The 21801-nt window shown below is 42.8% G+C and overlaps 1 protein-coding gene across 1 annotated transcript in view; it reads left to right on the forward strand.

Moving 5' to 3' along the window:
- The first annotated feature begins 2100 nt into the window (after positions 1-2100).
- Positions 2101-21801, forward strand: part of ANXA2 (annexin A2) — a 38939-nt gene continuing 19238 nt past the window's right edge. Inside the window, exons 1-3 of the mRNA XM_073619026.1 lie at positions 2101-2241; positions 17922-17980; positions 18124-18226. Of these exons, the coding sequence (XP_073475127.1) occupies positions 17933-17980; positions 18124-18226 (151 nt within the window). The 5' untranslated portion in view covers positions 2101-2241; positions 17922-17932. The remainder of the gene's footprint in view (positions 2242-17921; positions 17981-18123; positions 18227-21801) is intronic.

The raw sequence follows: 21801 nt of genomic DNA on the forward strand, positions 1-21801 counted from the left end.
TCAGCCGCTCTAGTCGCACAGGGGAAGCTCCCCCTAAAGCCTGAGCTGGCAGCCCCCACTTTGGTACTGTAAGTTGTAGCTACTCATCTGCAACAGCCCCTCTGTGTGATACTTTCTAGATGGAAAGAGGATTTGGGGGAGGGAGGAGAACTCTGTGCTGGAAGGCAGGTGGTGGGGAAGGGCGACTCTGTACTTGGGGGTTGGATTGGGGAGAATTTAATGGGTTAACCATTTTTGGTTGTACACTAACTTCTGAGATATGCACTCCTCAACCCTGCACTTTGTACATAGCACACTCCTGAACCTGGCAGTCTGTATGCCGCACACTCCTAAACCCTGCCCTCTGTATTCCTGGACCCAGCAGGCTGTATGCAGCACAGTCCCGGACCCAGCAGGCTGTATGCAGCACACTCCCGGACCCAGCAGCCTGTATGCAGCACACTCCCGGACCCGGCTGTAGTACACTCGTCAACCCTGCACTCTGTATGTAACGCACTCTTCAACCCTGCACTCTGTATGTAGCGCTACGGCACTGCGTTGCTTTTACTGACAATTGCGCGGTCATGCGACACTGCACCCAAACAAAACGTATGTTTTTTTTTCCTACAAATAGAGCTTTCTTTTTGTGGTATTTGATCACCTCTGCGGTTTTTATTTTTTGCGCTATAAACAAAAAAGGGCGACAATTTTGAAAAAAAAAACCAATATTTTTTACTTTCTGCTATAAAACATATCCAATAAAAAAAGTAAAAAAATCAAATTTCCGCATGAATTTAGGCCAATATGTATTCTGCTACATATGTTTTTGGTAAAGAAAATCCCAATAAGCATATATTGATTGGATCTCCATATTGTCACCTGTCAGAACGGGGATTAGCCTTGTTTACATAGGCAGATCCCTATTTTGTCTCTGTACTGTGTTCGCAGGTGGCCAGCGGACATCGAGTCAGTGGGACCCACACACGCGCTCCTTTGACATGTAGCAGGCGAGCGTGCCTACACTATCACATGCACAGACCGACGTACAGATACGTCGGTTTGCGCAGCCGAGCTGCCTTGCCACAGTATATATGAGGAAGGCGGTCAGCAAGTGGTTAAAAAGCACGTCATTTCAAATCTATCATGGCAGTGCCTGTTAGCGGGCATCCACCACATCCCTCACCTTGTTGTGTCACTGCTACATCAGCCGTCCTATTAAAGTGAATGGAACTGTCGGTGAGTCAACAGCGGGTCAGAGGAGGTGCTGCGGCTTGCTCTTTAAACATTAAACAAGCCTGTTTTTACTAGTGATTTAAGTCAAGTCCACCCTGCAGCATACCAAGACATTTTGGACAGTTTCATGCTCCCAACTTTGTGGGAACAGTTTGGGGATGCACAAAGCAAGGTCCATAAAGACATGGATGAGCGAGTTTGGGGTGGAGGAACTTGGCTGGCCTGCACAGAGTCCTGACCTCAACCCGATAGAACACCTTTGAGATGAATTAGTGCAGAGACTGTGAGCCAGGCCTTCTCATCCAACATCAGTACCTGACCTCACAAGTGGGCTTCTGGAAGAATGGTGAAACAATCCAATAGAATAGACACTCCTCAACCTTGTGGACACTCTTCCCAGAAGAGTTGAAGCTGTTTATAGCTGCAAAGGGTGGGCCAACTCAATATTGAACCCTAAGACTGGGATGCCATTAAAGTTCATGTGTGTGTAAAGGCAGGGTCACAATACTTCCAGCTTTACTCTATCTAAAAAAAAAAATAAAAAAAAAAAACAAAACAAAAAAACGTTGCCTTAACTTTAAAGTTGTGATCACAATCGGGAAAGCACAGCATACTCCTGGAGGATGAATAGGACAAGCAGACTTGGCAGACTACATCCTGTCCTCATTGGTTATGATTACACTGTACATGTATGGGAAGATTAAAACTATAATACATAACGTAGAACTGTGTGATCGCCGTTCTATGTACAACCAAGTCACCTTTCCTTTGTACTGGAGCGCTCCCCCCACTCTACGATGGAGCAGTCGACGATGGCCAGCGGCCTCAGTGCACGGGATGGTCCATAGCGGAAAAGTGTGGGGGGAGGCGGCAGTGATCAGGGCGGGCACAGAGGGGTGTTCTGCGGAGTTGGGCTAGACTTTACACGTGGCCGCCTGTTAAATGCCACGCCCGGTGACTGGAGAGCTCAGAGCGCTGAGAGATCGGAGGAGATCCCACTACTTCCAACCTAGTGCAGAACAAGAGCAGGTAATATTACTAACCATACTACTCACTGATCACTGGGACCAGGCAATACTACTCACTGATCACTGGGACCAGGCAATACTACTCACTGATCACTGGGACCAGGCAATACTACTCACTGATCACTGGGACCAGGCAATACTACTCACTGATCACTGGGACCAGGCAATACTACTCACTGATCACTGGGACCAGGCAATACTACTCACTGATCACTGGGACCAGGCAATACTACTCACTGATCACTGGGACCAGGCAATACTACTCACTGATCACTGGGACCAGGCAATACTACTCACTGGGACCAGATCATACTACTTACTGATCACTGGGACCAGATCATACTACTTACTGATCACAGTACCAGGTAATAATACTACCCACTGATCTATGGGACTAGATCATACCACTACTCCCTGAGCACTGGGACCTACTAATACTACTTTCTGTGTAGAGACAACCTGTCCTGGGGGCTGTCTCTCACTTTCTGTGTTCAGGTTATATATTTATTATGTGTGTTCATTGATGGATGTTGGACCCTTCCTCCTTATCCTTACCAGTTGCATCCTATGTAGCCGGGTGACCCCCATTACCTCCGATTTGGGGTGCTGATTGCAGTGGGACAAGTGGTCCTGTGTGATGGGGAAGGGAGGAAGAAGCGTGACTTGTGAATCAGCAAATGTCTTCATCTAGCATTCACTCGCCCCACCCTGATGTGTCCTTTTCTGTCTTCATTCATCAATGTCTCATCTGGGGCTCCAGGACTGTATAGTCTGCAGAGTTCAGTCCTGTCCCCGAAATGTGCGGAGAAAAGTTCAACATAATTGGGACTTTTATCAAATACAGAATGAATGAGCTCATCCTGTACATTCAAGGAAAACAACATTAATGATTTATTTTATTACAAATATTTATATGGCACCAACAATGTATAGACAATGTATAGTATCCAATTACATAGGTACTAGGTGTGTCCATATCTAATAAACACCGATGGTCCCGGCTATCCTGCACTCTCCCCAGGGCTGGGTCATTCATTCTCATATTGGAAGTCATACTCCCTCTAGATACTGTCAGCTTAAAAGCAAAGTGTCACTAACCACATGTGCAATGTACATTCATGTGGGACTCTGGATGATCATTTATTGGCTATATTTGACTCCGGGTCCTCCATTAGTTTTCCTACTTCACAAGATATTTGCACTTTGAGCTGGCATTATGAAGGCATCAGGCTGCAGTGCCTCTGCAAAATGAATTTGGTGCCATCGCTACATATTCCACCCCCCCTCCTTCCTTTTTTTTTTTTTTATTATTGTATATGTATTCTTATACAAGATTTATACTATATGCATGTAGTTTACACTATAGAAGTATATTTTGTTATCAATATATGTTCAATAAATAACTCTATACTATATCGCTATTTATATGGCTTCTTGTGCATGAAATGGACACACCTCTTTGTCCATTCTAAGATCCAAGTGAGGGTGGAAAGTACAGAAATAAGATATTAGGGAAAGAAAGCTGAAGCAAAAATTTATAAGTAAAGGAAGGGGTAGTAGAAGTGGGGGGGTTGGGGAAGATAAGGGGTCAATGGAGGGCAATAAGAGTGGGGAAGGAAAGGGGTCAATGGAGGTGGGGTAGAAGTGGGAGGTATGGAAGGGTCAATGGAGGGGAGTGGGGGGTGGGGAAGGGATCAATAGAAGGGCGTAGGAGTGGGAGGTACAGAAGGGTCAATGGAGGGGAGTAGGAGTGGGTGATAGGGAAGGGGTCAATGGAGGAGAGTAGAAGTTGGGGGGTGGGGTATGGAAGGGGTCAATGGAGGGGAGTGGGTGATAGGGAAGGGGTCAATGGAGGAGAGTAGAAGTCGGGGGGGTGGGGTATGGAAGGGGTCAATGGAGGGGAGTAGGAGTGGCGGGTAGGGAAGGGGTCAATGGAGGGGAGTAGAAGTCGGGGTGGGGTATGGAAGGGGTCAATGGAGGGGAGTAGGAGTGGCGGGTAGGGAAGGGGTCAATGGAGGGGAGTAGAAGTCGGGGGTGGGGTATGGAAGGGGTCAATGGAGGGGAGTAGGAGTGGCGGGTAGGGAAGGGGTCAATGGAGGGGAGTAGAAGTCGGGGGTGGGGTATGGAAGGGGTCAATGGAGGGGAGTAGGAGTGGCGGGTAGGGAAGGGGTCAATGGAGAGGGGTAGGAATGGCAGGGTAGGGAAGGGAAAGATCAAGGATGGGTAATAGTGTGTGTGTTGGGGGGCGCGGAGGGGGTTGAAGGGAATGGGGGCCTGTCATCTGAGCTATTGTTATTGCTAAGGGAGTGGTATGCAGTATTATATCTCCATACTGAGAGTACCTCATAGTCTGTGCCTGAGATCCAGAGCTGTATTCTTGGGAATTAACAAATTCCATCCAATAGAAACATGTCTGCATATCCTTAAAACAGTATATCATCCCCCCCTTATCTCAAAGCTGTCAAATCTTTCTCTTGTTGAGAAATCCTAGATTCTACTATCTGTACTAAGCAGTATGGATGGAGGAATCTCCCCTGCTAGCTATTGTATTCAGAAAGCCACAGTTGTCTGAACACCCGAACATTGCCTGCATCTGATTGGCTGCTGTACCTGTTCGTCTGACAGTTTTACACCCGACTTCTTCAATTTTATTTTCTTCATAACTGTTGACCCCACAGCTCGAAATCTGCTGAAATTCAAGCCGTGTATGGTCAGCTTATGCCCATCCCTTAAAGTCTGGTCAGCATACAGTGCCGGCTCTGGTGCCAACATCCCCACTATCAATGTAAGAACTTGATATTTACATAGATTCTCTTTTTCCCGGAATGGAGGAGTGAATTGAATATCTTGCATATGCTGCCGGTCTTACAGAACCGCAGAGAGAAGTAGAGTGAATGAGCAGGATAGGTGTGGCAGAATGAGGTACAAGCTGGCACCGTGCCTCCTGCAGGCTCGCATCACGTTCAACCATTAAGTGGGCGGATTTAACCAGTTACAACCCAGAAAGATTTTTTTTTTTTTTTTTTTTTTTTGTAGAATTGATCCCTTTGGTGAAATGTATAAAACTACCTAACTTCATGAATTTATCACGTTACTGTTTAGTATTCTGGGCTTTTATACCAAATAATCATACTGGGGGAACATTTTAACAAACTAAATTAAATGTGCATCTGTATCTAAAGTCTGCATCTCTTCTGAAACCTCTGAGTTGTGGACCTTCTGAAGACTTCCCATTTTTTGTTGCTTCTCTGTACCCCTCCTAGCAGCCCCCTGAAGTGGGAGATTTGAGCTCGGCACGGATGGAGAAGAACAGACTATTCTAGTCGTGTCAGCCACACCCAGGTTACGAATTGGCAAATTGTACCTCCTCTGTATGAAAGGCGGCTCACACATACATCATTACCCGTCACAAGCGTTAACCCTCTTGGTAACATGCCCAGGCAGGATTCCAGCCACAAAATAGGAATATTTTAGTGCAGAACTGTTCTAGAAGTTTCTAAACTTCATGGATTTCTGGAAATATGGAACAAATGGTTACTGTTGGAGAATGATAGTTCTGCTAGCTTTCCGGATGATTCTATTATATGGTATTCATATTGTATGTGGAAGGCAATGTACAAGAACACGGCTGTTCTTATAGAAGTATAGACAGGCCCAGACTGGCACTAAAGCCTGCCATATGTGGCGCCCGTTACTCCCAAACTGAAGCCACGGGGGGGGTCCTGTTGGCACCAAATTGGTAGCTGGCCAGTCAGTATTGGGGTATTTTTAAAGTGTAACTCCATTTTTGTTCAGAAAAAAAAACATTCCCCTCTGGGTGATCTATGTACATTGCAAGGATTATAACATTTGCTGCAGATTCCTACCTTTTGTTGTTCTGACGAAATCACTGTTTGTTTCTCTGTGCCCCTGTGCTTAGTGGGTCTAATGGGAGTGGTTTCATAATTAGCAGTCAGCTGTGCAGCATTAATGAGGAAAATTGCAGGGTCTGCACCCCTTTAGCTGTGATTTCCTATTGGGAGTATCTCACCAAAAATGCAATTTTTTTTGTTGAAAGGGATGCCTGAAATCTCACTTGTACCTTAGTGCAGACTTCTGGTAAAATTGGGGAGCCAATCACACAAGCAGGAAATTATGTTTCTGGGGGGCTTGTCAGTGCACGCTCTGTGTACAGAACAACTCCAGGTAGCCATATTGCATTGCATTTTCAGAAAATTACAGCGGCTGCAGATTGGAAAGGTAATTTTTAATAACGTTCAATTACAATATGACTCGCAGTTGTATACACTATATTATTTTTTTTCTTCATTTGCTATTTTTTTCCCCCACGAAAGAGGAGTTACCCTTTAATGATCTGCAGGTTCTGGGGCTGTCAGACTAAAATAGCCAACAGAGGTGATATCTCCATCCATGCTGTTTAGGGATCACTTTGATTCCAGGTTAGATTCATTCTGTCCAGGTGTATGGCTAGCCTACAGCAGCTATGGCCATTAATCTAAGACCCTGTATGCCTGAGTATGGGAGGGCTGTGTAAATTTTTCTGGGATACCCGGTATTATTAAATAGAAATTCCAGGTTAACAAATGAAACCAAAGTGTGAGCTACAAATGCTACCCAGCAAACACTGCAGCTATGCTAAATTTAAAAATTACTCGTTTACCTTCATTTAAAGCAGGGGTCTCAAACTGGCGGCCCTCCAGCTGTTGCAAAACTACAAGTCCCATCATGCCTCTGCCTGTGGGAGTTATGTTTGTAACTGTCAGCCTTGCAATGCCTCATGGGACTTGTAGTTTCGCAACAGCTGGAGGGCCACCAGTTTGAGACCCCTGATTTAAAGTGATTGTAAAGGATCACCTTGTGAAAGAATCCATTCAGTTTAAAATTTAAATGAAAGGCAAAACATTTTTGCATAGATTAACATTATAAATTCCTTTTTTTTTTTTTTTTCCCCTCCCCCTTTTATAAGTGATAACATACCCTTTGTTCTCAGCTGTATAAGAGCTGGGGGGGAGGAGAAGCACCAGTGTCACTGAGCTTTCCCAGTGAATGGCTATGCGGCGGGGGGAATGTCAAGACAAGTGTGATCATTGGAGGAAAACACACAGTTCCCAGCAAAGCTAGAGAACTGACCATGGAGTGCTCTCCTGCTTAGTGTGGTCAGTTTTTACTAGGAAATCAGAGGGACTGGCAGGAACACAAGGGATTTCACATAAAGGAAGCAAAGGGAACAGGATACTTTCTCATACAAGTACACGATACAGCAGGCACAGATCAGGAATATGAAGTGTTGGAGTAACAAACGCTTTAAGTTCTGTACGATTCACAGCAGGCAGAATCCAGAGAGGACCTCACAGGGTCACTGGGAGTATACTTCCTTAACTTGTGCTGTGTAATGTGCTCTTGTTCTACATCCTGTGCTATCCACTTTCAATCAGGTTTTCACTGAGTATGTAAGAGGCAGCATGCAGTCCCCAGTGAGTGTTTTGAGAATTGCTATTATGCATTGCTGCATACGTTATCAGATTGTCTGATTACTGACAAGGGAGTTGGATGGGCGGGTGTCTTACAGTAATGCTAGATTACCAACTGAACTCCAGGAATTGCAAAAAAAAAAAAAAAATGCCACCCTTTTGGTGGTCCCCCCCCCCCCCCATTAAAGCAGAACTTGACCCCCAAAGTGAGTTGGTCGTGTCTAAACGCCCCCTCCCTTCGCAGGCAGAATTGCATTTTTGTTCTGAGTTTATTTTTTAGGGCCCCCACCACCATTCTGACCTAGGCCAGAATGACATGTCCCTGGTCCTGAAGCCTCATGGGAAACTTGCCGCACATCTTCCAGGAGGTGGCATGATTTTGGCATACAAAGAGGCCGGAGGGTGAGCTCAGTGCATCATCGGCTGGCAGCCAGCTTAAGATGGTGACACAGGACCCAGTGTATGTCACCCGAACAGTGATTCAAGGGATAAGGTAAGTATTACAACTTATTCTTCTACCCCAAGACCTAACAAGCAATTTAACCCTGCAGTCTGGGATGTGGCCCACTGCAAGAGTGTGTTCTGTGTACTTCAGCCTTAGGGCTTGTTCGCAGTTTAAGGCTCTGTTTCCCCTACTGCGAGTTGTTGTGCGACTTGACACATGTGAAGTCGCATGACAAGTCAAAATCCATGTATTTCAGTGGTCCCCATTCTAATTGGTGCGACTCAAAAAAAGGTTTTTGCACTACTTTGTTCCGACATCAGGGTGACTTGTTCTCACATGGTTTTCACCGGTCACATGACATCGCATCACAAATAGCATTGCACAGTTGCACTGTAAATCGTGCGACTTTGGGGTTGCAGTAGTGGAAACAGAGCCTAAACCCCAGAACTGTCCCTAGACAAAGATAAGGGAAATGTGTCTTGTTTCCTAGGAAGTAAGTTCACACCACTGTGTTGGGGCAATGTGTGCTGAAAAAAGTACTACATGCACTATTGAGGCGTTTTTCAGCGTGTTGCGACACAAACTCCAGCCTCTCATCACTGCTGCAGTGATTAAAACTAAATGGAAAGTCACTTGTGGGATGCATAAGGATCAGGGCATTGGCAATGTTCTTTCCAGTGGATACCAGTAGCCATGCGTTCAGCTTGATGGTGTGAATGAGCCCTAAAAATCCAACACGCTGAGCAGGCAACCTGTGCTCATGCGTGCATGTCATGGCTTCATCTTCATTATCTAAACCTGATACAAATGACCTGCAAATACTCTATAGACCAGGACCGATTGTAGTTCAGGTCCAGCAGTAGAACACTATACTAGAGTACAGGGAATGGCATTATCATACCCTTAGGGCTAGTTTACACTTGCTTCAAAACAAGGCTTCGGACAGGCTTTGTGAAAGCTCTCTGAACGCCAGGCATAGCTCCTGTCACTAAATAAAATGGTTAGCTTACAGTCCTGTTTCCTTGTCAAAAGAAGTTTATTGAGTATACAATATTATAAAGATACATAAAGTAAGTTTACAAGGATCTATAAAGTAAGCTCATTGTTTTACAGTAGGGTTTATATAGGTAAATATCATGAAATTTCAAATATTAAACATTGGGTTCACGTAAACCTAAATTAAAGATATATATATATCATTTCCTTAGTTACTTTTGTAGGTATTTAAATGATTTAGCTTACAGTCCTGTTTACACCGTGCTTCGGTGGGGCTTCAAGCAAGCTTTGCCATAGACTTCTATGGTGGATTTGAAGACACTTTGAAGCACCACTGAAGCTACATGGGGTATAATGTTTGAAGTGAAGCTGACGCAAAGCAAAGTGTAAACGGGACTGTAAGCTAACCATTTAATTGGTGATCAAAGCTTTGACTAGCATTCAGAGAGCTTTAACAAAGCATGTCTGAAAACTTGTTGAACCCGAAGCAAATGTAAATGAGCCCTTATAAAGTTATATTTGGCAGAATATCTGTCTGTTTTTTTTGGGTTTTTTTGTAAATTGTTGAAGAAATCCGCTACATCTCATATGCTGTCTGCGGTCCAGTGCACTTACCCAGCAGATTTAGAAAGAATGGGGGAGGAGGTCAGGGCGATCAGTGGTTTTCTACTAAGGAAATCTATAATGGCTTTCCGGAATTCCTGAAGACAAATGATGATGATGTTGGGCCATCACATTAGTGCATAGTTCTGTAGTGCTGAATTAGCTTCACTATCTACTTTGGTATTTCAGTTGAAGTAGTGAATGTGCAGTATGTAAATGTGCAGCAAGTGTAAATTGCTGGCGATTGTATAAATGCCTGAAAAAAATAAAATAATACCTTCCTTCGTATAGGGCCTCCTTGTTAGGCATGTCTCTTTATCGTCTATGCTGAACTGATCACTCTTTATGTATATCAAAGGATTGGCTATGATGGGAAAATAAGTGCAGCGGGAGTATACACTGGACTTGTACTGACAGATCCTCCAATGAGGGAAGCGCCTGTTTTGTACATGTGTGTCAATCAGTTCTTGGCACTGCATCCTGAACATTCCATGTCTTCCTGATCACTGCTTCCCGAAAAAATTCGAATTGCTAAAATCAGGGTTGATGCACACTGGACGCTCCCCAGACACCTTTCTCCTGGCAGCACAACGATGCTGGTAAACGCATATGCCGCGTTTAGATGTGTCAAGCACTTGGGTGTTAATTCATTTAATTGGCCAGAATAATAATTTATTATGCTCCAAGCACTAAACACGCCTTTAACGTGCATTTTCTGCCAAAGCTCTCCTCTCCTGAATGTGTTCAGGAGAGGAGCATTTTTCTGCCTCTGAACGCTGTCGCTGCTGCTCCTAAACTCTTGATAAAAGTCTATAGACATTAAGGCTGGATTCACACCTATGCAGTTTTAGTGCTTTTTGCATTTTGCAGATTTGCACTACAGTCCATCTAACATGGTTTCCTATGGAACATGTTCTGTAGCGCAAATCTGCAAAATGCAAAAAGCACTAAAACTGCATAGATGTGAATCCAGCCTTATTGAGTAGTGTTCAGGGACTTTGGCAAAAAAGCCCAAAAACGTGAGTTTAGTTAGAAGTAGCTGTGTGCATCGGGCCTAACCATTTTATACTGAATGGGAAGAGTTCTGAAAGTCAGCCCTGCAGACTTTCTATAATAAATATACACAATCACCCAACTGCTGATCATAAGAAGACGCAATGCTTTGGTTTGTCTCATCACCTGCTAACACTGCTTATGATGTGGCAGCATTATAAGTAAAGTTCACCACACACATTAGAAACTGATTGTACGATCTTCTTTTAGATCTACTACAAACGATGTACTGCAATAGCCTGCCTGATATTATTATTTTTTTTTTTTTTTTAAGATAGGTCCTCCATATTACATAGTTCTGGTAAATTCAGTTGATTGTACGGTCAGCTTGTATTGCATTGTAACTCTAATGCTGCGTACACACGGCCGGACTTCCCGACAGAAAAGGTTCGATGGGAGCTTTCAGTCGGACATTCCGATCGTGTGTATTCCCCATCGGACTTTTCCTGTTGCCATTTCCAACGGACTCAGATATAGAACATGTTCTAAATCTTTCCGTCGGAAATGCCGACAGAGTTTAGCCCATTGGCAAGCCTGCTCGTGTGTACGCGGCATAAGGCAACCCATAAAGGAGTCAGTGTTTTTTTTTTTTTTTTTTTTTTTTTTTTATTCAACCAGCAGGTTGATTAAAAAAAAAAAAAAAACTGGCTCGAATTTTCCACATCCGCACACAGTGTGGATGGGGGACTCCTCCTTGCTGAGTTCATGTATTCTGACAACGGGGAGACTTCCCTGCTGTCAGAATACACAGATCAATGTTGCGAGTTATAGCCTGCAACGCTGATCGAGCAGAAAAAAATCAGACCAGATCGATTGCTGTACAACCTCCCTGCCCATACATGGATCAGAATTTAGACGGCCCCTGCTGAACTGGCTGAATTTTTATCCCTGTATGGCACTTCAGCTCCGTAAGATTTACCCCCCCCCCCAGGCCAGTTTTTGCTATATGGCACTGCGTTACTTTAACTGAAAATTGCGTGGTTATACGACGCTGTACCCAAATAAAAGTTTTTTTGTCTTTTTTTTTTTTTTCTACGCAAATGGAGCTTTCATTTGGTGGTATTTGATCACCACTGCAATTTTCATTTTTCGTGCTATAAACAAAAAAAGACTGACAATTTTGAAGAAGAAAAATTTTTAACTTTTGGCTAAAACATATCCAATTAAAAAATGTGTAAAATAAATAAATTCTTCATCAATTAAGGCCAATATGTATTCTGCTGCATGTTTTTTGGCAAAAAAAAAAAAAAGATCCCAATAAGCGTATATTGATTGGTTTGCACAGAAGTTATAGCGTCTACAAACTATGGCATATATTTATGGAATTTTTATTTATCTTTACTAGTAATGGGGGTGATCAGCGACTTAAAGCTGGACTGCGATATTGCGATGGACAGATTGGACACTGTCACTTTTGCAACTTTTCTGGGGACCCGTGACACTAATACAGTGATACTATACTTCACTGTACTAATGAGACTGCCTGGGAATAGGTTAATATATCAGGGGCAATCAACGTGTGTGCCTAGCTGGTGTTTTACTGTAGTGTGGAAGGTGCTTTTACTAGGGGAAGAGTGTGTGTGTGTGTATATGTATGTATATATATATATATATATATATATATATATATATATATATATATATATATATATATATATATATATATATATATATACACACACACAGAGCAGATGCCCTGTAGCAGTAAAACTACTAGTAAGTGGATAATTGAGGTCAAGCAATAACTTACAGTACGAGGCATTTTGCTGTTTGGAATGCTTTGGTGTAGAAAGGAAACATTTTAGGTAATCTCTGGTATATAGCTGAGCTCTTAATCAATGTGGATGAAGTGGTGTTCACAGTCAAAGCTGAGGCCACAGTAGCTCTCTTGTATTTGGAATCCAGCTCTAAGGTATTCCCAGTAAAATAAAGAAAGCATGTGCTGAATGGGCATCTATGAATGTTTGTTTATGGCGGTGAGACAATCAGTCAACCACCAGTACTACTTATCTGAGGGAAAACAATATTGATCACATTTTTCTATCTAATAATTATTTCCTCTGAAAGCTGTCTATGATGATGTCCTGAGGGCTCAGATGACAGAAATGACGTTATCACTCAATCTAACCAAAAATGTCTGTAGATATCTGTTGACCTCAGAACTCTAGGTAATTGTAGTGAAGGATGCATGTCCTCGGCTCCCTTTTTAAGAAGATAAAAACAAACCTAAAACTAGAAGTGTGTGTAGACATTGATCTTTGTCTATTTCTCAGGTAAGACAAACATCTCTCAGCTTTAATGGATTATTGGTTAGCCTTGCAACACTGTGTGGTCAGGAGAGTTCTTAGAAGGACACTTCCACATAGCAAACAAGTATTGGCAGTAGGTATGTCCTGGTACATTCGCACCATTCATAAGGCACTGCAAGGCTTGGTTGGGGTATTGTACCTAGGCTCACTGCATGTAAATCTAAAGTCCAGGCAGATATAAAAAGGTAAATTTTTAATGGGGTTATGGATTTAATAAAAACCTTTTTTTTATTTGTTACGAACAGCCAGCGAGAATAACCAAATCTATCTTGATATTAGTTTCCTGTAATCCCTGGTCAGTATCATTGGAAGCCAGTCAGGCTCTGTTACATAACGCAATGCAGCCCATCATACACCGAGAGCTTCTGGAGAGGAAGAGAAATGAGTAGATAACTAAAGCCTAGTACACAGGCCGAATGTTGGGCAGCATCAGCCAGTTCAATAGAAACCAGCCAACCTTGAGCTCGTGTGTACTTTAGCCAGTCTGTCAGAAGCCAAGCATTTGGCTGCCTTCTGTCGATGGGGCATGACCGTAAAAAGGTCTGCCGACCAGCTCCCTATCGGCCCTCTCAGGTAATGGCCGTCCCCCTGTCAGAACACAATAGAACAGCAGGGGAAATTGCAGTACTAATCTCAGATAGTTAGTATAGCGGCTATTGATTTTAACTTAAGAAAGAAGTGTCAGAAAAAGATTTAGACTTTAAGTGGTTAAACTTCATTTACAGGTTGTTTAAAACTTGGCAGATTGCCCAGGTTATTTGTTTACACAGAGAAGTTTATTCCTTTGATCTAAGAAGGAAGTTAGATACAATGTTTCAAGTTCTAAACTTGGCAGACTGCCTGGATGTTTTCTTCGGAGTGAGCAGATAATCTCTCCACTTGTTTATATGAAAGAATCGGCAAACTCAGCAGGAGAGATCGTCAGGGGAGGTGAATCGAGATCACGATTTTTTAACGATTAATTGTGCAGCTCTAGCGGCTCCTCCTGATCTGTCAGTTTTGTTTCGTTCAGCCCTGCTGGGTCGAATGGAAAAAGAAAACTACTAGGGTGTACCGGGCTTTATTAGAGGTTCATTTGTTATTGTTCTATCCCAGAATGGGGCAGATCATAGACCAGGCTGTATTGTTCAATGGCAATGTAGCCTGTAGAGATCTCTAAAGATGTGCCTGACCTTTCTGTGTTGTCTGAATCGCAAGACTTTCTGAACAGAATTACAAATCATTTGACAGGAAAGAGTTTTCAAGTGCATATTTCACCTGTTTAACGGTCTTCCCGGAGGTCTACTTTTAATAATAAAGGGATTCCCTTGTTGCATGCTCTTTTGGCGAAATTACAGGGTCCCAAATTCTCTAGGACTTCTATGAATGAAATGTGATCTATGAATCACATTCAAGTGGATGAATGAAAGGTCTGCCTACTCCATTTATAGATTGCATTTAATTTATATAAACTATAGTATGACTTCTATGAATGAAGGAGGGGGTGGAAAGAGCGGTCATAGTCGACACTCTTGAGTTCCTGTCACTTCTAATAACCCTTGCTGCACCAGAAGAATACGGTAGCGGGGGCAGGGGTCGAGATCCGAGGGGAAAATTACAAATAATCCTGCAGCCAGCAGCACAAGGGACACATCTATTGACTTCACGCAACTTCCCTAGTGCTGATTTTTATCACCTAGTTGTATAGAGCAGTGGTCATCAACCCTGTCCTCTGGGCCCACTAACAGACCAGGTTTGCAAGATAACTGAAATACATCACAGGTGATATCAGTTGCTGCTCAGTGATTGCATTATTCTAGTCTGCATCTCCCCAAGTTAATACATAAAACCTGGCCTGTTAGTGGGTCCTGAGGACAGGGTTGATGACCACTGGTATAGAGAGTTTGTAATTAGATACCACCTGTGTACCCAATGCTCAGAATAACTTGTTCTTCTAATGAAGCTCTATACAGCCTGGTAGTTGTTAGCAATGCTGGAATTTATTCTTCTCTTTCGTTTTATTGGGTCATGTATGTCCACAGTGTGGTTTCATTCAGTTTGTCGGTCAGCTGTTCCATCATGGCGCCATTACTCATTCTCAGGGGAACAGCTGCCTTGTCTCAGCAGGAAACTTTACTTGATTATCAGGAGTTATCTAAAATAATACAATACAGAAGAAGAGAATTCTACAAACCTGGAAGAAAGAAGGTATTAGGTGGCCTATCAGATGCTTCCTTTCCTTTTTCTAAACTGATTTTTAGAATTGCAGTAAGCGTCTTTGAGTGGGGTATTTTTTTTCCCCTTGTTTCTGGTTTTATCTGATTTCCTTTTTTTTTTGTAATCATATTATTTATGGAAAGGTAATCATTATTATTCTTTTGTACCTCCTAATGTACTATCTTCAACAAATAAAGGGAGAGAGAGAGAGAGAGAGAGAGAGAGAGAGAGAGAGAGAGAGAGAGAGAGAGAGAGAGAGAGAGAGAGAGAGAGAGAGAGAGAATAAAAACATAAAAATTAGACTGCAGCTACACCCACCAGCTACATTACATTGAGTGCAAGAAACAGGATATATCAGAAGTTATCTGCATGATCACTAGTGGGTGGAACAAGATTTCTTTTGTATGAAGCGTATTTCACAAGAGGTTACCGTATGTGTATTAAAAAAAAACCCCAAGATCAGTGTTTTATGTAAAGACTTGATTTAGTTTGTATCTGTTCACGTCAACATTGTGTATTAATTATGTGAGAGCACAGATTTGTAACAATTATTTATACTGATACAAATTTCAGAATACGCTTGATTCATTTGCTGTATAGTTTTCATGGGTGTTTAAAGCACTTTATTTGAGCAGCATCTGGAGTTTTTAATGTATATTGTTTCATAGCACAGATATTTTATGTATTTATTTGCATGTCTCTCTTGCATAACAAATCCAGAAAATATAAAGGGGTTTATCCTTAAACTGATTTTAAAGCCTTTTTTTTTTTTTTCCTTCAATTAACATGTTATACTTACAAAACCATTGCTCAGAGCAGCCCTGATCCTCCTCCTTCTTGGGTCCCCCGCCAATGCTCTTGGGCTCTCCCCTTCTGCCAAGTGCCCCCAGAGCAAGCCGTTTGCAATGCGGGCAATGAAGCAAGCTGGTTCACAAGCTTACGGCTCTGTGTGCCCATTCAGACACTGAGCCACAGCTCGGCCCTGCCTCTCTCTCTCTCCTCATTGGCTCCCTGTCTGTTATTGAGAAAAGTGGGAACCAGTAGCTCCTGCTGCTGAGGAGGGAGAGTCCCCTGAAAGCCGAGGCTCTCGTGCACGGTGGAGGAATATTGGGCTCAATATTAAGGAGGGATGGGGGGGGGCTGCTACACTGAGGATTTTAATCTTCATGCATGAAGGTAAAAAATCTTTAGCTTTTACAACCACTTTAATTTTATAGTGCATACATTCAAATTACATAGTTACACAGTTAGTAAAGTTGACTAAAGACACCAGTCTATCCAGTTCAACTTGAGTGAGTGTGCGTATCTACAATTATCCCTATTTTTATTTAAGGTACCCATATAGCGCCGTCAATTTTTTACGCATCGCTCCACACATACATCGCACACTCACGATCCCTACCCTCAAGGAGCCCACAATCTAAGATCCCCCAACTCACATTCATATATTAGAGCCAATTTTTTACACCCCTTGGCTAACTGTACAACCCCAAATTCCAAAAGTTGGGACAATGTGTAAAATCCCTATAAAAACAGCATACAATGATTTACAAATCTCATAAACCCCATATTTTATCCACAATAGAAAACATATAAAATGTTTAAACTTGACAAAATATACCATTTTAAGAAAAAAAAATTGTACATATTTTGAAATTGATGGCAGCAACACATCTCAAAAGTTGAACAGGGCAACAGGAATCTGGCAAAGAAAGTGGTACTTATTATTGATTGCGGCACATCACACTGTTCACTGCAACACCATGGTGTGAACAGGCCGGGTAGAAAGACGAGGCATTATGTTTTGTCCTGCAGTAGGACTGCGTTGGATTAGCCACCTAACAGTCCTACTGCTCATGCTGTATATAGACCTTTTTAAGGACCATACTTTATCAAAATGGCCCAGTTTGCTGTGGATAAGAGCTGTCATTTGCTCAGTAGGACACATACAGCATATTCTGTTCCAAAACTAAGAGAACAGGACGCTGTGGGCTTGAGAAATCTGGTCAGGCACCGCTACTATGATTGGTTTCATAGACCTGTCATTGATTTTGTTATCAGAAAACAAATGGGTGTAGTGGAATATTTCTACCAAAACTGATGACCAAACTGACATTGATTTTGATAGCGCACATACAGGCATTGTTTTAACAATATTCTCTATGAAGCTTTTATCTTATAAAATTGCATTTGACTTGGTTTCTGTATAGCGTTGTGAAATCCATTGACGAGGACAATAATTCTGTGAATAGATTCTGCACTGTACCATAAAGGGATGTACTGGCCCCTCTTCCCTTATTTAGTGTTAATATTAGGCATTGGGTGGGGTGTGCCTGCTAGTACTTGAATCCCTTTTAAATGATGCTGTCATTTCTGGTGATCAGCAAGCAATGTGTATAGTATTAACTCTGAGCCATATGATTTAAGTATTCAGGTAGGGGAGGGATGGCAGTTTAGTAGAATTAAAGTGTGATCTGTTGGGTGTGGTGGATTTGCTATCACCGTAGTGGAGGTTCCACGTTTTCTGGAGTTGTGTGTGTTTTTTTTTTTTTTTTTTTTTTTTATTATTATTATTATAACTCTTTCCTTTTTTTCATTTTTGTTCCAGAACCTGTAGCAATGGCTACTATTCATGAAATCCTAGGGAAGCTAAAACTGGAAGGAAATGTAAGTACCATGCTACATAGTGCATACATATTTTATTTTAGGGCCTCTGTAAATCTGTGTACTACATTGAAATCCTTTCCAACAAATTCTTTTTATCCACCTAATTCCCTATTACTGAACTGACAATCTAACTCCACCTGCAGCAATCCAGCACCACCCAGCATGCTCTTGGTACTGTCAGGCCTTCCACCAACTTTGATGCTGAGAAAGATGCTGCCGCCCTGGAAACTGCCATTAAGACTAAAGGTAGGTGCCCTTTCAAAGCTGATCACACACACACTGAGCAGTTAGTGACGTGTTTAGCTCCAGATAAATGCTGTGGTCTGTAATGTGACAAAATGAAAGAATTTCTCAAACAGCTTGGGAAATGCAAACAAAAGATAATAAGTATTGGACTTTGTATTTAATTGTAGATATTGGACTGCTAAAAAAATAAATCATTGTGTAACTTGAGCTGGCCATACATGCTTAGATTTTCATGTAGCCCAGGAGCTGAACAAGAGAAAACCTGCTACATGCTCCATGTAGATGGAGGAACCTCTGCTGCAATTTATTGTATTCAGAAAGCCGACATGCGCGGCTGACTGAAGACCCAAACAGTGACTGCATCTGATCGGGTGCAGTCACTGTTTGACAATTTTCCACCCAGCGATGATGCTGATTATTTATTTATTTTTTCGAGCTGGGTAGAGCCAACAGGGCCACCCACAGCTTGAAGTTCAGCCAAGCCAGCTGAAGTCGGATGAAATTCAAGCTGTGTTTGATTAGCACTAGGATTGATATGACAATATGTGACATGACTGCTGTGGTTTCAAGGCACATGGTTGACATTAGAAGAAATGTGATCCATGTATAGCGATGTGGGTGACTACTATTGCTCGTTTTGGCTGGGCTTCTCCTATGACTCATAGAGGCGCAGTTCGTTTTGCACACCTGTGACCTGTTTTCAGCAGAGAGTGGGCTGAAGTCCGCTGTCCGCTGACCTCACAGAAGTCGGCCCAGGCATTGCGTCATCACGATAGTGGAGTCAGGATCTGCCCAGATCCATGGACCGACACCTGGTTCAGCCTCTCAGCGAGCCACTGAGAGCCTGAGCTGGCCGCCCCCTCCACAGCTCATCGCTCCAGTGAGCGAGGAGGGGGGCAGAGCAGAGAGCTGTGACTAACAGTCTGCATCTCTCTGCTGGGGGAACTGTGAGAATCGAGTGATCGGTGGTGTTCGATCACTCAGGTTCTCAGTGTAGAGGTGACAGGGGACAGATGCAGAATCTCATCGATGCTGCATTCACTTACAAAGTTAGTAACTATATTAAAAAGAGAAGTAAAGGGGTTTTTTTTCCTGAAGCATGCTTCAGGAAAAAAAACCCTTTACTTCTTTTTAATATAGTTACTAACTTTGTTGCTGCTAATGATACTTACTGCAGTTGAAGCTCTTGACAGGACTATTGTGCCTGATTTGCTCTACACAAAGTCCAGTGGACTGTGACCTCCATTCTCTGCTTTATTGCCGCAGAAAACATTCAGGAGCTGGCACTTTTTATCAGATGTCAGGGTTAACCTTCTTAAAGGTATAAGTAAATAAATTCCTGCTAAATGCAATACTTCTGTTAAGTATCCCCTGCCCAGCACTGGTGTCTCTCTTCTTGTGGTTACAGAGGAGTTCTGACATGTCTGTGTTGATTTCTTCTGATATTGCATAATCTAACTTGCTGATCTCAATAGTGTTTCTTAGGCCTGGTTTATTGTAGATTCTGACAGGAGAAAATCAGCGTTAACAACTCGTCTAAATTGCAATTTCTTCAAACCAGTTTAGCAGCGTTTGGTGTTTGGGTGTTTTTTTCATTGGCCAGAATTTTTATTTATTCTGGCTGCTGAAATGCTAAACTTGCCTAGTGTTCAGGCACGTTTAGCAGCCTCAAGCTTTTTTTCTGCCAAAACACTGTTGCTCCTGGATGCAATGGCAGTGGGTTTTTTCCTGCCACTAAATGCTGCTAAAATCTTATATGTTGCATGGACTCAGGCTAACAGACGGGGAAAAAAATGCCAGACGTCACTAGAAGCCGCTGTAAAAACGTCCTGTATGCATGAGGATTTATAGTTTAGTCACTAAGAAGAATTCATTTAAAGAAATACTAAAGCTTTGCTTTTTTTATGTCTTATAACAAACATGTCATGCTTACCTGCTCTGTGCAGTGATTTTTGCACACAGCAGCCCTGATCCTCTTTTTTTGGGCCCCCTGCCGGCGCTCCTGACTCCTCCTCCTCGAGCAGTGCCCTCAGAGAAAGCTGCTTGCCATGGGGGCACCACTGCGTACGCGTTCCCGATTCGCTGCTCTATGCGTCCATAAGACTCATAGAGCCGCAGCTTGACTCCACCCCACGCTCTCTCCTCATTGGCTAACTGGCTGAAATTAACAGCAATGGGAGCCAAGGCTGTTGTGAACATTGCTGGATCGAAGGGGGCTCAGGTAAGGATTGGGAGGGCCGGGGGGGGCTGCACAAATAAGGGTTTTTACCTTCATGCATAGAATGCTTGAAGGTAACAAACCTTCAGCCTGTAGAACCACTTTAACAACATCCATTTTGTAAAGTAGAGCTATTGGCAGAAACTGCTTTGACAGTGAAGTGTGTTTATTTTGTTTGCATCTACCCTCCCTGTAAACCCCAAGAGTTACCTGTTGATCCTATCAACGTATGCTATATATATTTTTATTTTTTTTAACCCATGGAGCATCAGGCCATGAAAAATCGAGGTCTTGATGGTGTGATCAATGTGCACGTATTGTGATGGTTGGACTGTAGACATGGGTGTAGCCTCCATTGTTTTGTGCTCCATTCTCCTATCTTCCTTGTTTGTCCGGTCCCCATGATTCGCTCATATTTGCTCTTGTTGGCAGCAGTCTGGTCCCCTCCTTCCTCTGCATTCCAGGTGCCCTCCATAATGGGAAATGGCCGCAATTGTTAGAGGTCCTAGGAGAGTCATATCGAGAGCAAATGTGACAGAGATGTGTACACAGAGGAGCTGCTGTACCTGGGCCAGGAAAACCATAATATGCTCCAGGAATAGAGGAAACTGCTCAGATTTCCTCTTGGCTCTGCTTTTGCTTATTTAGATCATAATGGAAGAATCCTGAAGAAATAAGCTTTAGATATCCTTTACCACAAATAGAGAGTGTTGGCTGTGGTAGTTCTATGAAATGCTGCTAGAGTTCATCTTTCTTCTAATTGCGTCTTAATGCATTCTGTACTGTCCTTGAGCCTTAATGGCTGCAGTTTGAAACCTAATTAGAGAAGCAATTTCTTATCTGCTACAATCAGGGATGTTCAGTGCTTGGAGATAATTGTATTTATTTGTTTTCTACAGAGACATGTGAGTGCAGAAAGTGCTCAGACAATGTATTATTCAGATGGCTAAAGCCCATTACTTTGCAGGATATGAAGCCTGTACTTTACCGAGTGGTCTTCCACCAGCCTGACATGGGGTCAGGGTTACATACATCCCACCCCCGGAATGAGTGGCCTATCTCTGGACATCACGCATTCCTTATTACATTTGTATTTATATTGTGTTTGTCCTAAGGCAAACACTTGGAGAAGGTTCTAACCCCTCTTGTTTAATGTCAATACTTTGCACCTGTGTTTATATTGTGGCTTTGTAAATAGTGTGGTAGAACACTGTAGACAAAAAGCTTCAATGTGTCGTCATTACGTCATTGGGGGAGTTGCTCTTTTATCTATAAAAAGCCCCTCCATCTCAATCAACACAGTCCCGCCAAGGCTCCACCCATTCACCCCATGATTGGACCGCAATGCTCCGCCTAT

This window comes from Aquarana catesbeiana, linkage group LG03 (assembly GCF_042186555.1).
Source record: "Aquarana catesbeiana isolate 2022-GZ linkage group LG03, ASM4218655v1, whole genome shotgun sequence".
In the NCBI taxonomy this organism is placed as follows: domain Eukaryota; kingdom Metazoa; phylum Chordata; class Amphibia; order Anura; family Ranidae; genus Aquarana; species Aquarana catesbeiana.